The following is a 14,141-nucleotide window of genomic DNA, read 5'->3' as shown; positions in this document are numbered from 1 at the left end:
AATTCTCTTTTTTTCCTTATCTGTGGCTACAGGGAAAGAGTTAATGTAGAGCCCTGGTGTTTGTTTCAGTATATTTCATATTTTAGATTAGTTCATTCTTCCTTTTTTAATTTCCCTTTAACACAAACTCTCATGCTATAACTGAAATTTTTTCATCATTTTTTTTCTCCTTTTCCACAACTTTCTTAAACATACTTCAAAACTCACTTTTTATTATCCCATATTGCATCTATCCCTTTAGAGACTTGGGAAAATCAACTACTGCAGTATCCTGCTCCGTGTTCCTCATAAGCATGTTCTTTTTCTGACTTAGGCTTAGACTTCTGGTATAGTCATTTGAGGAAAAAAAAAATCTAATTCTCCTTTGCTTTAATTATCACATCTGGCAAAATGGGAACTTTTTCAAAATGTCCTTTTAAATATATTGTCCTTTCTCTTTCAACGTTTTCAATGCTAATCATTCGCACTGTTTTTTTTCCCCCCCAAAATACAGTGCAGTTGACTTAAAGTCAACATTATAGCACTCCACTAGCTTGATCTGTAATCTGACCATCCATTTTTCCTGATGTGCTGTACTTAACTGGAACATGTTGCTGCCATGAAACTGATTTGATGGTTACTGTCACAGGGTTTTTTCTTCACAGTAACATTTGGAAGGGTCATTTTCTTTTCATATCTATCCCTTTTAAATGCATTTTTAATTGAGTTGATTTTTGAGCAAAGTATATCATATAGGTCATTAGAGATTTTGTTTTTAATCTTTTTAAAAGTATTACCAATCAATCCCTTTTCTGTGTTTGGATCTCAATATTTTTGTCTCAGATAACTAAAAGAAGAGACTTCTTATATTACTTGAATTTACAGAGTATTTTGAAAAATATCTTTAAGAATAATTCCTAGCTAAATATATGTATGTATTCCTATAATACAAAAATCTTTTGAATTAATGCATCAATAATTTAAGTATACAAGGAATATTTTAATCTTTAATCCATGTCAAAATAAATTCAAATGCTAAATTTACGTTCATAGATTAATTTTCATTTAAGACAGAACCACAGACTCATAGAAGTTAGGGAATTATATTTAGTAGGTGTTTTCCTTTTTCAAATTAGTTGGATACACTAAGTATGTCATGGAATTTAGTTTTTGTTCAGTACCAAACTTCAAGTTTTAGGTCTGGTATGAATTGATTCAAAGAAAAGGTCCATTAAGCTTTGGTGACTCAAAATATTTTCTGTTACTTCTTGCCTGTTCGCAGAAATGGCAATATGAGAAATATTCTCAGATAGGTTCTCTAAACTCCAAGGAAGATAGCTAGTTACAGTGTCTCAAATGAAAGTGATTGTAAGGGACTTAAAATCTTTGCTACTGGAGTCATCATAAATCAAAAGCTGTTGTTGGAAGTCTCCTTTTCCTGACTTTGAGCGGTAATTTAACCTTGCTGCTTACAGATGGGAAAACAATTCAGTAAAGGAACACAAAAGAAAACCAAGAAGGACTTTAAGCAGAAAAAAGTTTCTATTTTTATATATGATTATACTTTTCTCTCCAAATGTTGCTACCTTCTAGTTCCTTAACAGTTATATTACTAAATAATGATAGTAACGGACCTAAATTGACAAAAGAATATTTTTGAATATTTGAAACTTTGAATTCAAGAGTAAGAAGACACCTTACCTAGTGCAAGAGGTACTTTTAACGTGTAAAAATGCATGTACCCTAGCTAGTTTAGGTATTTTATCACAAATTTAGAAACAGTTAAGAATTACTTTAGAGGCCCTTTGATTGTTTGATTTACAAAATTTATGGTATTTGTAAATTGTACCAATTTTAAGAAGTTTTAGCACCTGGATTCTCTTAATGTATTTTAGTTTCCTTAACATGGCTAATGTTTTCTGGATATCTTCTTTATGGAAAAAATAAATACTCACTTTTAGTAGGGATCTTTTTAATTTATAGCTGATGTAGAATCAATGAGTTTAGAGAAAGTAGATAATGAAAATTTTTTTAACATTTAATCCTGCTCTCTGGTATTGCTGCATAACTTGGAAAATCTGTTCTTTTCACTTAGTGGTAACGTTAAATAGCCTACATGATCAAAACTTCTTCTTACTATGAAATAAGAAACTTTTAGGTGCAAAACATCTAATTTGTCATCATTATTTTTGATATTTTAAGTAACTTTCAGTGATGGTGTTGCTTTTATTTCTTTCTAGGTCATTGTAGAACATCAAGTTGCTCTTCTACACAGCCTCAAACTTGCCTCAAAATTCCTTTCATTTAAAGAAAACTGGCCACTACAGCCCTTTCACTGTCTTGTCACTTGAGTTCATAGTTTCCTTTCAGTATTCTAGAAGCCCTTAAGTTATTCTTTATTCTGCCATTCCACATGTGCTTCTCCAAATTATCTTTTCTTTATATAATTTAGGTATCTCAGTGACATCAAGGTGAATGTAGTTTTTCCTGCAGAACTTCTGAATTCAAAAAGTGAATTCTTTTTCTTTATTAATCTGATGTGAGAGTTACCTCCATGTAGAATCCAAGGATATAGGTTTTTTAAAAAACCCTTTTGGCTTTTAATCCTCACCTTAGACCAAACAGTAAAAGATCAGGTATGGTAGTGTAGATTAGTAATGGGTGGGTTTGGGAGGTACATAACTGATTCTTTGATCTTGGCTTTCCTTCTAGTACTTTGTAAGACCAGCCATACTTTCACAAGTTTGAACCTTTAAAGATCATGGGGGATTGGATATAAATAACTTCTGGTCAACTAGATATCCTTTCCATCTCCTATTAATTAGAAGCATGCCTAATAGGGTAACTTTTGCTCCTCTCCCAACACACTACTTCTCAAGGGTATTTTAAATCTGAATATTTTTCGTTAAGAAAATTCTAAGTTAATGTATTTGTTTAATCCCGCTTCTGAATTTTGTGAACTTTACCTATGGCGCCTCTTGGTTACAGCCATTTTTAAAGTGGCCTCCAATAAGTCAGTGGTCTGTTGCTTTGCAAGTAGAAATGTTTTATATCCCAAATATCTGGTTGTAGAGCCAGCTGGAGAGATCTCTTCCAGTTCCTTATTAGCCATTATTTTAAAAAGACAATCCAGCTTTGAGAGATAGTTCCCTAAGTTCTTAGAAGTACCATTCTGTTTGAATGTGTTCCATTTTACCTCTTTCACAGTTTCAGTTAATTTTTAGTAGGGCATAGAAATGTGTGTAAACTCTCAAAATGTAAGTTAGTTTTTAAAAATTAGATCCCATTTATAAAATAACTTTTTCTAAAGTTTCAGAATGGTGTCTCTTGTAATTTGGTTCCTTATTTTAGTTCAGCTCTAAGTGAGACTCCCTTTTTAAAACATTGCCTGACCATGTTTTATATTCCAAATATAATGTATTAGGTAGTGTGGGTGTTGGAAAAGTTGCCTTATTTTGTGGGGATTTGTGAAACAATAATACTTGTAAAGCGGGAAGTGTAAAACAAGATAGCTTTCTTTATAAGCAATGTAATAATAGTTGCTTTTTTTTCTTTTTAATGAAAAATTTTTTTATTATTAGCACTTCCTATGTGCCTGGCAATGTTCCGATAAACAGGTTACCTTTATTAATTCATTACTTTTCACAAAATTCTAGGAGAATATTGAATCACAGTGAATTTAAATAACTTATACGAAGGATTCACATCTAGTAAGTGGCACCTTGGGAACTGAATGTAGGCAGTCTGGCTGCAAAGCCTACTTTTCCTAACTCTTTCTTATGTTAATCATTTACATGTGGATTTTTAAAGAAAGGAAAGTTTATTTGCATAAAATAGGAAAAAAAAATAATCCCTTCAAATTTAAAATAATCACACAGGAGCAAATACTGGAGAAATAAAATGTTTTCGTCCCTAAAATTTAGAAATGGACACTCCTAAAATTTGCTTCTCTGTTTTTGGGAAATATAATGGGAGCTTAGTTTTTTGATAAATGGGAGCATTTTCTAGAAAAGTCACTCCTGTTGAATCAACTTAGCTTTTTATGGCTTTAGTACACTTGCAACATACCTCAAAGGCTGGATGAAATTAAAGATACTGTTTTTAACTAATTATTCAAATTTATAGTATATATTTTCTAAAGTGATATAAGCATGGATATTTTGTCATATTTAGAGTTCTATAAAAGCAATTCTAATGATACGTAAATAAAAATTCAGTTTCGTCCACAGAAATTAATATGCCTACTGATCTCAAGGTCAGTTACTACTCTTGATCTTTATTAACTCTATATCTTTTCCCTGTCAGGTCTGTTAGTATATTAACCAAGTTATCCAGTTTTTCCAAGAATGTGCATGGCGTATTTGAGGGCAGGATCAAGCTACAAGGATTCAGAGAAATGGTTTTAAATTAATTCAGTGTGATTAGTGAATGGGCAGGTGTTTGTTCTGCTTATGATACTACATATAGATTAACATTCTAGAGTTTGAATGGTTCAAATGAAAATACCTTAGTTTTATTTTTGTTAATTCTACTAATTTACTTTGCTACAGGAGTGGAGTCAACATATCAATGGAGCAAGTCACAGTCGTCGATGCCAGCTTCTTCTTGAAATGTAGGAGTTTGAAATACCTTTAAAGCATCCTTATCATGAATCAGAAACACCCATTGATTGCTTTGGGGAGTTCACCGTTTACTTGTAATATCCACATTGTTTTTACTGCATAGTTGATACTGTCCAGGCAATGCCAATTACAAACAAAATGTTTAGATCTGGAATTGTATATGGGATGTTAGATGCAGTGGTAGTGGTACTTTGTTATTTAATATTTGTAGGGTTAATAAATGTTGGTTCTTTTTATACAAATTGAAAGAATTAATAGACTTAAAGATAGCCTTTGATACATAGAACAGGTTCATGAGAGCATTTGCAGTAACAGTAATACGTGCTCTAAGAATACAGAAGACGTGGAAAGGGGGGAAATCACTAGAAGTTAAAAGTTAGTTTTCAAGCAAAACCCTTCAGGATGTATTTCTTGCTTTTGAGATACTTTTGATTCTGAGTTTAAGTTGCTAGAATGAATTTGAATTCCTAAAGAATCTCCCTGCCTAAATAGCACATGATACCCATTGTTCACTGGAGTGGCCATTTTCACATATGCTATGCTCTGTTGGGGCTGTCCTTTCTGTCTAGTGACACAACTCAGCTCTGCTCTTGGTATTTAAAATTGGAGAAAGAAAATCTGTGGTCAGTCTTTGTTTCCCTGTATAACCCAACATTTCCAGTCCCTCATGGAGCATTTTTCTTCTTTGTGAATTAACAAATATAGGGCATTCTCTAGCGGCCCAGTGGTTAGGACTACACACACTTTCACTGCCAAGGGCCCGGGTTTAGTCCCTGATTGGGGATACAAGCCATGTGGCATGGCCAAAAAAAAAACCAAATATAGGAGTATTTTAATTGCAACATACATTGCCTACGTTTTCAGGCAATACAGAACAAGTATATTCTCCTTCATTTGGATTAATTTGAAATTCTGAAATTTTCCTTTGGAAATATCAACATGTCATGTTTTTAAACTGTAATATTTCTAACACTTAGACTCTGTATAACTTTACTAATGAATAATCTCTATTTTAAAGGCCAAGCGAGGCTACTTTGTGAATAGGACAGTTTTATTTTAAAGTTAATTTTCTGGTCTTTTTAAAGCTACCCAGAATGGAATCCTGACAATGATACAGGACACACAATGTAAGTTAAATTTTTTAAGCTATTGTTTGTAAAGGAGATCAATGTAAGGAATTCAGGTTAAATTTTTCAACATTTCATAAACAGTATTTTCATAATTTCTTTATTGAATATGAGAGTTTGGTAAAAGTAGAAGTCACTGTGGGTGAAAGAATTTCTAGAAACTCTCTCTTATATAGTAATTTTTATTTTATTGTTATAGATTTTTCCCTAGTCACTTCATACATAAATGCCCCCAAAGATTGGAATCATAGTCATACAAATGTTTTAGCAGTAAATTTTAGTTATTTCTGATGGACTTTATCATGCTTTGTATTTTATGTTTTCACATTATACTAGGGGTGATCCATTCATGTTGCAGCAATCTACAAACCCAGCACCAGGAATTCTGGGACCTCCGCCTCCCTCATTTCATCTTGGGGGACCAGCAGTTGGACCAAGAGGAAATCTGGGTGATTATAAAATTCATGTTACCTTTCCCTAAGAGCTTTTATCATAAAAATTAAATGCAGTGATGTTAGGCAAAAGAAGTGTCATTGAACTGTAACTCAGAAATAACATTGCATGAGAAGACATGTGGTACTCATATGATATTTGTAATATCCTTCATTTGTGTTTGAAAGATGTCTGTTTTTCAATTAAAATAGCCTGGTAGCGCAAGTATATTTATTACAAGACTGAAAAATACACTTTTTCCCTATAAAGGTGCTGGAAATGGAAACCTGCAAGGACCAAGACACATGCAAAAGGGCAGAGTGGTCAGTAATAAAGCTCTTGCTTTTGCTGTTTTAGCTGTTCGGGGGAATGTGATTTGACTTGAATCCTTGCTATTTGAATTTGTGTCATAGTCTTTATTATAGGAAGATTGCTTTAGTTTGAAAATCATCAGGCTTTTATATATGACTGATAAGAGTTAAAACTTTGTTTTCATATGTCCATAGTCTACAGATCTCACCTTGATTCAAAGTTAAGAACTTTGCTATCTGATTATGTACACAGTAGTCAATTTACATATCAGTGCAGGTACTGTTTTCTGAAACTTTTGAGATTTGCCCCAGTGACATATTTTAAATATTTAGTTTTTTCCAGTTGACTGTAGATTATAAAAGTTTTAATATAATACATAACCTGTTTCATATTGCTTCTAAAGAGACTTGTTTACTAACTTGATTTTTTCCTAATGGATAGGAAACTAGCCGAGTTGTACACATCATGGATTTCCAGCGAGGGAAAAACTTGAGATATCAACTATTACAGCTGGTGGAACCATTTGGAGTTATTTCAAATCATCTGATTCTAAATAAAATTAATGAGGTATGAGTTAAGTGTAGTATTTATTCATCACTAAAATATTTCCAAAGGGGATTACATAATTTTGTATTAGAAAAAGAATGTAAGCTTAAATCATCAATATGGAATGTAATATAGAGCAAAGGGCCAATAGTTGAACTAATCAGTAGTAAATTCTAGTACTAACGGATTATTAGTAACTTTATAAATTGTGATTCTTAAGCAGTAACATTGTCATTATTATACTGCTGCTACTATAAGGGCTATATAAGAATAATTATTTGGAAAACCATTTCAAACTTTTACCCAGGTGGCACCAAATTATTTCAGGTTCCAGTAGGCATAATAAATTATAGTTTTAGTATCATGATGGTAATAAAATCTGAGGTGACCGTTAATAAATAGCAAATTAGCAATGCTGGGTTTCTTGTTTTGCTTTTAGATTCTTGAAAATGCTCTCTAATTAATGATTAAATATTTTTGGAAAGACTTTGGGCATTGTGGAATTTGGTTGGTTTTGGGAAATAATTTTTTTTTGCCATTTTAGGCATTTATTGAAATGGCAACCACAGAAGATGCTCAGGCTGCAGTGGATTATTATACAACCACACCAGCATTAGTATTTGGCAAGCCAGTGAGAGTTCATTTATCCCAGAAGTATAAAAGAATAAAGGTAATATCTGTTTTTCCAGATTTGTATTACCAACCATTTGATACATCATTTTAATATTTACAAACTTACAGCTATTTTAAATTGTTGCTAATATCTAGGATAATCTTAACTATTAACTAATAATTACGGCATACCTACCAACGTTTGACTCCCCCTCCCTCCTTTTTTTTCCCATTTATTAAATTAAAGAAACCTGAAGGGAAACCAGACCAGAAGTTTGATCAAAAACAAGAGCTTGGACGTGTGATACATCTCAGCAATTTACCTCATTCTGGCTATTCTGACAGTGCTGTCCTCAAGCTTGCTGAGCCTTATGGGAAAATTAAGAATTATATCCTGATGAGGATGAAAAGTCAGGTAATACACATGTAGAAGTTTTGAAAAAGATGATTTCTCAGAATGCTTTAAGTTTTTTGTTTCATTTTGTTTTTTTAATATCCTCGTAGTGAAGAAAGGGCAGGGGTGGTAATTTGGCATCCAAGGTGGAGTGGTTCTTTATCTTATCATAGATAAATTTTCTAGCCAAATGGTAGTTTTCTAAAAGTCATAGTAGGCGAATTCTATCAAACATTTAGAGAAGAGCTAACGCCGATCCTTGTCAAACTCTTCAAAAAATTGCAGAGGGAGGAACACTCCCAAATTCACCATCACCCTGATACCAAAACCAGACAAAGATATCACAAAAGAAGAAAATTACAGACCAATATCACTGATGAACATAGATGCAAAAATCTTGAACAAAATACTAACAAACAGAATCCAACAACATATTAAAAGGATCATACACCATGATCAAATGGCATTTATCCCAGGGATGCAAGGTTTCTTAAGTATACGCAAATCAATGGATGTGTGATACACTATATTAACAAATTAAGGAATAAAAACCATATGATCATCTCAATAGCTGCAGAAAAAGCTTTTGACAAAATTCAACACCCATTTATGATAAAAACTCTCCAGAAAAATGGGCATAGAGGGAACCTTCTTCAACGTAGTAAAGGCCATATATGACAAACCCACAGCAAACATCAATACTCAATGGTGAAAAACTGAAAGCATTTCCACTAAGATCAGGAACAAGACAAGGATGTCCACTTTTGCCAGTCAACATAGTTTTGGAAGTCCTAGCCACGGCAATCAGAGAAGAAAAAGAAATAAAAGGAATCCAAATTGGAAAAGAAGAAGTAAAACTGTCACTGTTTGCAGATGGCGTGACATAATTTTCTACTCTACATAGAAAATCCTAAAGATGCCACCAGAAAACTACTAGAACTAATCAGTGAATTTGGTAAGGTTGCAGGATACAAAATTAATGCACAGAAATCTCTGGCATTCCTATACACTAACAACAGAAGATCAGAGAGAGAAATTAAGGAAACAATCCCATTTAACATCGCAACAAAAAGAATAAAATACCTAGGAATAAACCTACCTAAGGAGGCGAAAGACTTGTACTCAGAAAACTATAGAACACTAATGAAAGAAATCAGAGACATAAACAGATGGAGAAATACGTCATGTTCTTGGATTGGAAGAATCAATAGTGTGAAAATGACTGTACTACCCAAAGCAATCTACAGATTCAGTGCAATCCCTGTCAGAGTACCAATGACATTCTTCACAGAATTAGAACAAAAAATTTTGCAATTTGTAAGGAAGCATGGAAGACCCGGAATAACCAAAGCAATCTTGAGAAAGAAAAATGGAGCTGGAGGAATCAGGCTCCCTGACTTCAAATTATACTACAAAGCTACAGTAATCAAGACAGTATGGTACTGGCATGAAAACAAAAATATAGATCAATGGTACAGGATAGAAAGCCCAGAGACAAACCCACGCACACATGGTCACCTAATTTTCGACAAAGGAGGCAAGAACATACAAGGGAGAAAAGACAGCCTCTTCAATAAGTAGTGCTGGGAAAACTGGACAGCTACATGTAAAAGAATGAAATTAGAACACTCCCTAACACCATACACAAAAATAAACTCAAAATGGATTAAAGACCTAAGTGTAAGGCCAGACACTATCAGACTCTTAGAGGAAAACATAGGCAGAACACTCTATGACATAAATCACAGCAAGATCCTTTTTGACCCACCTCCTAGAGAAATGGAAATAAAAACAAAAATAAACAAATGGGACCTAAGTAAACTTAAAAGCTTTTGCACAGCAAAGGAAACCGTAAACAAGATGAAAAGACAGCCCTCAGAATGGGAGAAAATATTTGCAAATGAAACAATGGACAAAGGATTAATCTCCAAAATATACAAACAGCTCATGGAGCTCAATATCAAAAAAACAAACAATTCAATTAAAAAATGGGCAGAAGACGTAAATAGACATTTCACCAAAGAAGACATACAGATGGCCAAGAGGCACATGAAAAGATGCTCAACATCACTAATTATTAGAGAAATGCGAATCAAAACTACAATGAGGTATCACCTCACGCCGGTCAGAATGGCCGTTATCAAAAAATCTAGAAACAGTAAATGCTGGAAAGGGTGTGGTGAAAAGGGAACTCTCCTGCACTGTTGGTGGGAATGTAAATTGATACATCCACTTTGGAGAACAGTATGAAGGTTCCTTAAAAAACTAAAATTAGAACTACCATATGACCCAGCAGTCCCACTACTGGGCATATACCCTAAGAAAACCATAATTCAAAGAGAGTCATGTACCACAATATTCATTGCAGCACTATTTACAATAGCCAGGACATGGAACCGATCTAAATGTCCATCGACAGATGAATGGATAAAGAAGATGTGGCACATATATACAGTGGAGTGTAACTCAACCATAAGAAGAAACGAAATTGAGTTATTTGTAGTGAGTTGGATGAACCTAGAGTCTGTCATACAGAGTGAAGTGAGACAGAAAGAGAAAAACGAATACCATATGCTAACACATACATATATGGAATCTTAAAAAAAAAAAGGAACCGATGAACCTAGTGGCAGGGCAGGAATAAAGACATAGACATAGAGAATGGACTTGACATGGAGTGGGGAGAGGGGGAAGCTGGGGTGAAGTGAGAGTAGCATCGACATATATACACTACCGAACGTAAAATAGTTAGCTAGTGGGAAGCAGCAGCATAGCACAGGGTGATCAGCTCGGTGCCTTGAGATGACCTGGAGAGGTGGGATTGGGAGGGAGGCTCGAGAGGGAGGGGATATGGGGGTATACGTATGCATATGGCTGATTCACTTTGTTGTACAACAGAAACTAACAGAGTATTGTGAAGCAGTTACACTCCAGTAAAGCTCTATTTAAAAAAGATTATTTCTCAAAGTGCTTTAAGTTTTGTTTGTTTTTTGTGTTTTTTTTAATATCCTCATTCGTAGTGAATAAATAAAAGTGGAAAGTAAAGATCTTTTCTCTTGCTTGGTTAACAACACTATTTGTTTCCAGAGTTTGCTTCCAAAGATCTTCCTTTGTGTATATAGGTATACTTTTTCCCCTTACTTCAAATGGGATTATATCATACTGTTGTTTTCCACATTATACGATTCCATTGAGTAAACTGTAATGAATTTAATTTCTTTAGTTGATGGATATTAGAGTTGCTAGTATTTTGGCTGTGCCATTAATGCTGCTGTGGACTTTGTGGCATGTGAATTTATGCATTTGATTGGAGGATACAATTTCAGAATTGGAATTTTGGATCCTGATATTTGCTTTCTTTACTTTGATGGTGTCAAATTCCTCTTCAAAAAATAGTACTCAAAAAAAAAAAAAGTACTCATTTATAGTCACACCAGCATTGTCTGAGAGTGAGAGCTTTGCAAACACTGGATATTAAAGACTTTTCAAATTATGTGAATTTAATGGATGGATGAAGTTATGTCATACTTGTATTTCATTTTTAAAATTCGTAGTAAGGAGAGCATCTTTTCTTTCTTTTTTTTTAACTCTTTTGTAACAACATGAGTTTGTATCCTTCCAAACTTTTATTTTTTTTTCTTTTCCTTAATGTATTTTGAGTGATATTTTCTAAGCTTAGTACTTTAATTACTTTTGCAAAAAGACTGCATATAGGTGGTTTAATATTTGGACAAGATACTTTGTAGATCTGACAAATTGTCCTTATTTCACTGGGTGATGTTTAACTCTTACTGCTATCTCTATACTAAAGATTAAATTCTCCTAACAGGTAGAAAAAATAAGCTCTAAAATTCTGTACAATTCTCTGAAAAATAATGTCTTTGCTAATTTTTTTTTTTTCAGGCCTTTATTGAGATGGAGACCAGAGAAGATGCAATGGCAATGGTTGACCACTGTTTGAAAAAGGCTCTTTGGTTTCAAGGGAGATGTGTAAAAGTTGACCTGTCTGAAAAATACAAAAAATTGGTTCTCAGGGTATGTAGTATTTGATTCTACTTCATTATAAAGCTTGTTTTCATGCTTTTCAAGCCATGACATTCTTATAAACATTTTTATATGCCAAGAATATAGGGTTTGGTTATTGAAAGAGAATAACCTTTTCTCTTTTTCTGGTCTTCGTTAGTACAGAAGTTTTTAAACTGATGTCTGTATAAAGCACCTTTTTACTTTTATCTATTTAAGATTTTTTTTGAACAGAGTTCTGTTAACAAAATGTTTATTATTTACTGCTCTATTGAAATGTTGATTGTAATGAACTGGTAACTGTATGCAGCTTAAATTCTTAGGTATGGTTACAGAGATTGAATAAGCTTAGTTGATATATAAAGAATGGTCATCAATTATTAGTTAATTGGATAATTATATATTCTACAAATTCTAATACATTTATTTAACTTCTGTAAAATTTTGTCTTTTAGATTCCCAACAGAGGCATTGACTTACTGAAAAAAGATAAGTCCCGGTAATTTCCCTGTGTGTGTGTGTGTGTGTGTCGGTGTCTTTGTGTACACTAGTATATTAAAAACTTTTGTTTTCCAGCTCAGGTGAATTAATTCAGATGTATCTTTTGGTTTCAGGAAAAGATCTTACTCTCCAGATGGCAAAGAATCTCCAAGTGATAAGAAATCCAAAACTGATGGTTCCCAGAAGACTGAAAGTACAACCGAAGGTAAAGAACAAGAAGAGAAATCAGGAGAAGATGGTGAAAAAGATACAAAGGATGACCAGGCAGAACAAGAACCTAACATGCTTCTTGAATCTGAAGATGAGCTACTTGTAGATGAAGAAGAAGCAGCAGCACTGCTAGAAAGTGGCAGTTCAGTGGGAGATGAGACAGATCTTGCTAATTTAGGGGATGTGGCATCTGATGGGAAAAAGGAACCTTCAGACAAAGTTGTGAAAAAAGATGCAAATGCGAGTGCTTCAGCAACTGCGAAGAAAAAGCTTAAAAAGGTAAAGGAAGATTATATGTTGACCTGTTTTAGTAGAAAACGAGATCAGATAAACGTTTCAAATTATATATGTTAGGGTCACAATAAAGAGAAGTCACTTATATTAGGAAAAAATAGATATGAATAATAAAAACATTGAAACCTAAACTCTGCAATAAATAGATTAAATAGGACTAATTTTCAAAAGAAAAATGTCAGTTCACAAAGGGAACTTTTTAGTAATGAAGGAGAAAGACTTAAAACTACATATGATTCTGTTTTGTAGTGGTAGTGTGTAAGTAGTAGTAGGCAGCCTTTATGGTCCAGCTTGTTTTTTAAAAGATGGGGTATGAATTTTACAGTAACTTAACTGACCCAGGCCACTAAAAACCTTTTGTCAAAAATGGTTGAATCTGAAGAATTTTCCTATTAGAGAAATGTAACCTTGATTAGATACTTTAATAGGTTTTAAAACATTTTTTCTTAGAACACATGTCACATATAAGAGCATATAAGGCGAATATCAATACAAAAATACATACATGGTAAAAGAACAGTAACTCAAAAGACCCATGGTGTATTGACTACCTGTGTTAAGGAGCCCCTTTGGAGCTCCTTAAGATAAATGGGTCTTGAAATGAGATTTTTATAATTCTATTTCATTGGTTCCTTCTAAGCAGTACTCAGCTACTAGGAAACTAATACTTCAGTTTTTGATGGCTTGGTCAAAAAAGTTAGTCTTGAGATTCTTTTTCTGGCTGAAGTGGATAGTGCTATGTTTGCACTCTTAAGAGCTGATAATTATTGAGCGCTTATTACATGCTATAATTTTTCCTAAGCTCTTTGTGTGTGCTGATTAACTGATTCTTACAATGACCCTATGCCATAGATACTTTTTTATCCCCATTTCTTGAATGAGCAGATTGAGATATGTTAAAATTGAGTGGATTGTGGTTATACTGCCTATAAATGGCAGAGCCAAAATCTAAACCTAAGCAGTCATGCTCCAGAGCTTGATTTTTAAACCACAGTGCTATTTTTAGACTGAATGTCCTCTAATCAAGATTTATACCATAAGATACCTTCTTTGAAGGACATCTTTCAACTATCAAATCAGTTCTTCGAT

At 33.5% G+C, this 14,141-nt stretch overlaps 1 protein-coding gene across 15 annotated transcripts in view; it reads left to right on the top strand.

The window, feature by feature from the left end:
- MATR3 (matrin 3) overlaps positions 1-14,141 on the top strand; it is a 48,312-nt gene that overhangs the window by 30,788 nt on the left and 3,383 nt on the right. For 14 of the 15 annotated variants that reach the window (XM_082454589.1, XM_082454586.1, XM_082454585.1 and 11 more), the window contains 10 exons: positions 4,530-4,591; positions 5,687-5,728; positions 6,065-6,177; positions 6,431-6,483; positions 6,914-7,039; positions 7,563-7,688; positions 7,878-8,045; positions 11,928-12,059; positions 12,503-12,546; positions 12,662-13,037. In XM_082454589.1, coding sequence (XP_082310715.1) covers positions 4,530-4,591; positions 5,687-5,728; positions 6,065-6,177; positions 6,431-6,483; positions 6,914-7,039; positions 7,563-7,688; positions 7,878-8,045; positions 11,928-12,059; positions 12,503-12,546; positions 12,662-13,037 — 1,242 coding nt within the window. Of the gene's footprint in view, positions 1-1,665; positions 1,693-4,529; positions 4,592-5,686; positions 5,729-6,064; positions 6,178-6,430; positions 6,484-6,913; positions 7,040-7,562; positions 7,689-7,877; positions 8,046-11,927; positions 12,060-12,502; positions 12,547-12,661; positions 13,038-14,141 lie in introns of those variants that run through there. The other variant, XM_082454587.1, reaches the window with a different exon arrangement.

The sequence above is a fragment of the Balaenoptera physalus genome (genome assembly GCF_965194825.1).
Source record: "Balaenoptera physalus genome assembly, chromosome: 3".
Taxonomy (NCBI): domain Eukaryota; kingdom Metazoa; phylum Chordata; class Mammalia; order Artiodactyla; family Balaenopteridae; genus Balaenoptera; species Balaenoptera physalus.
Note: the sequence above shows the minus strand (reverse complement) of the source record. Positions and strands in the feature narration are given on the sequence as shown.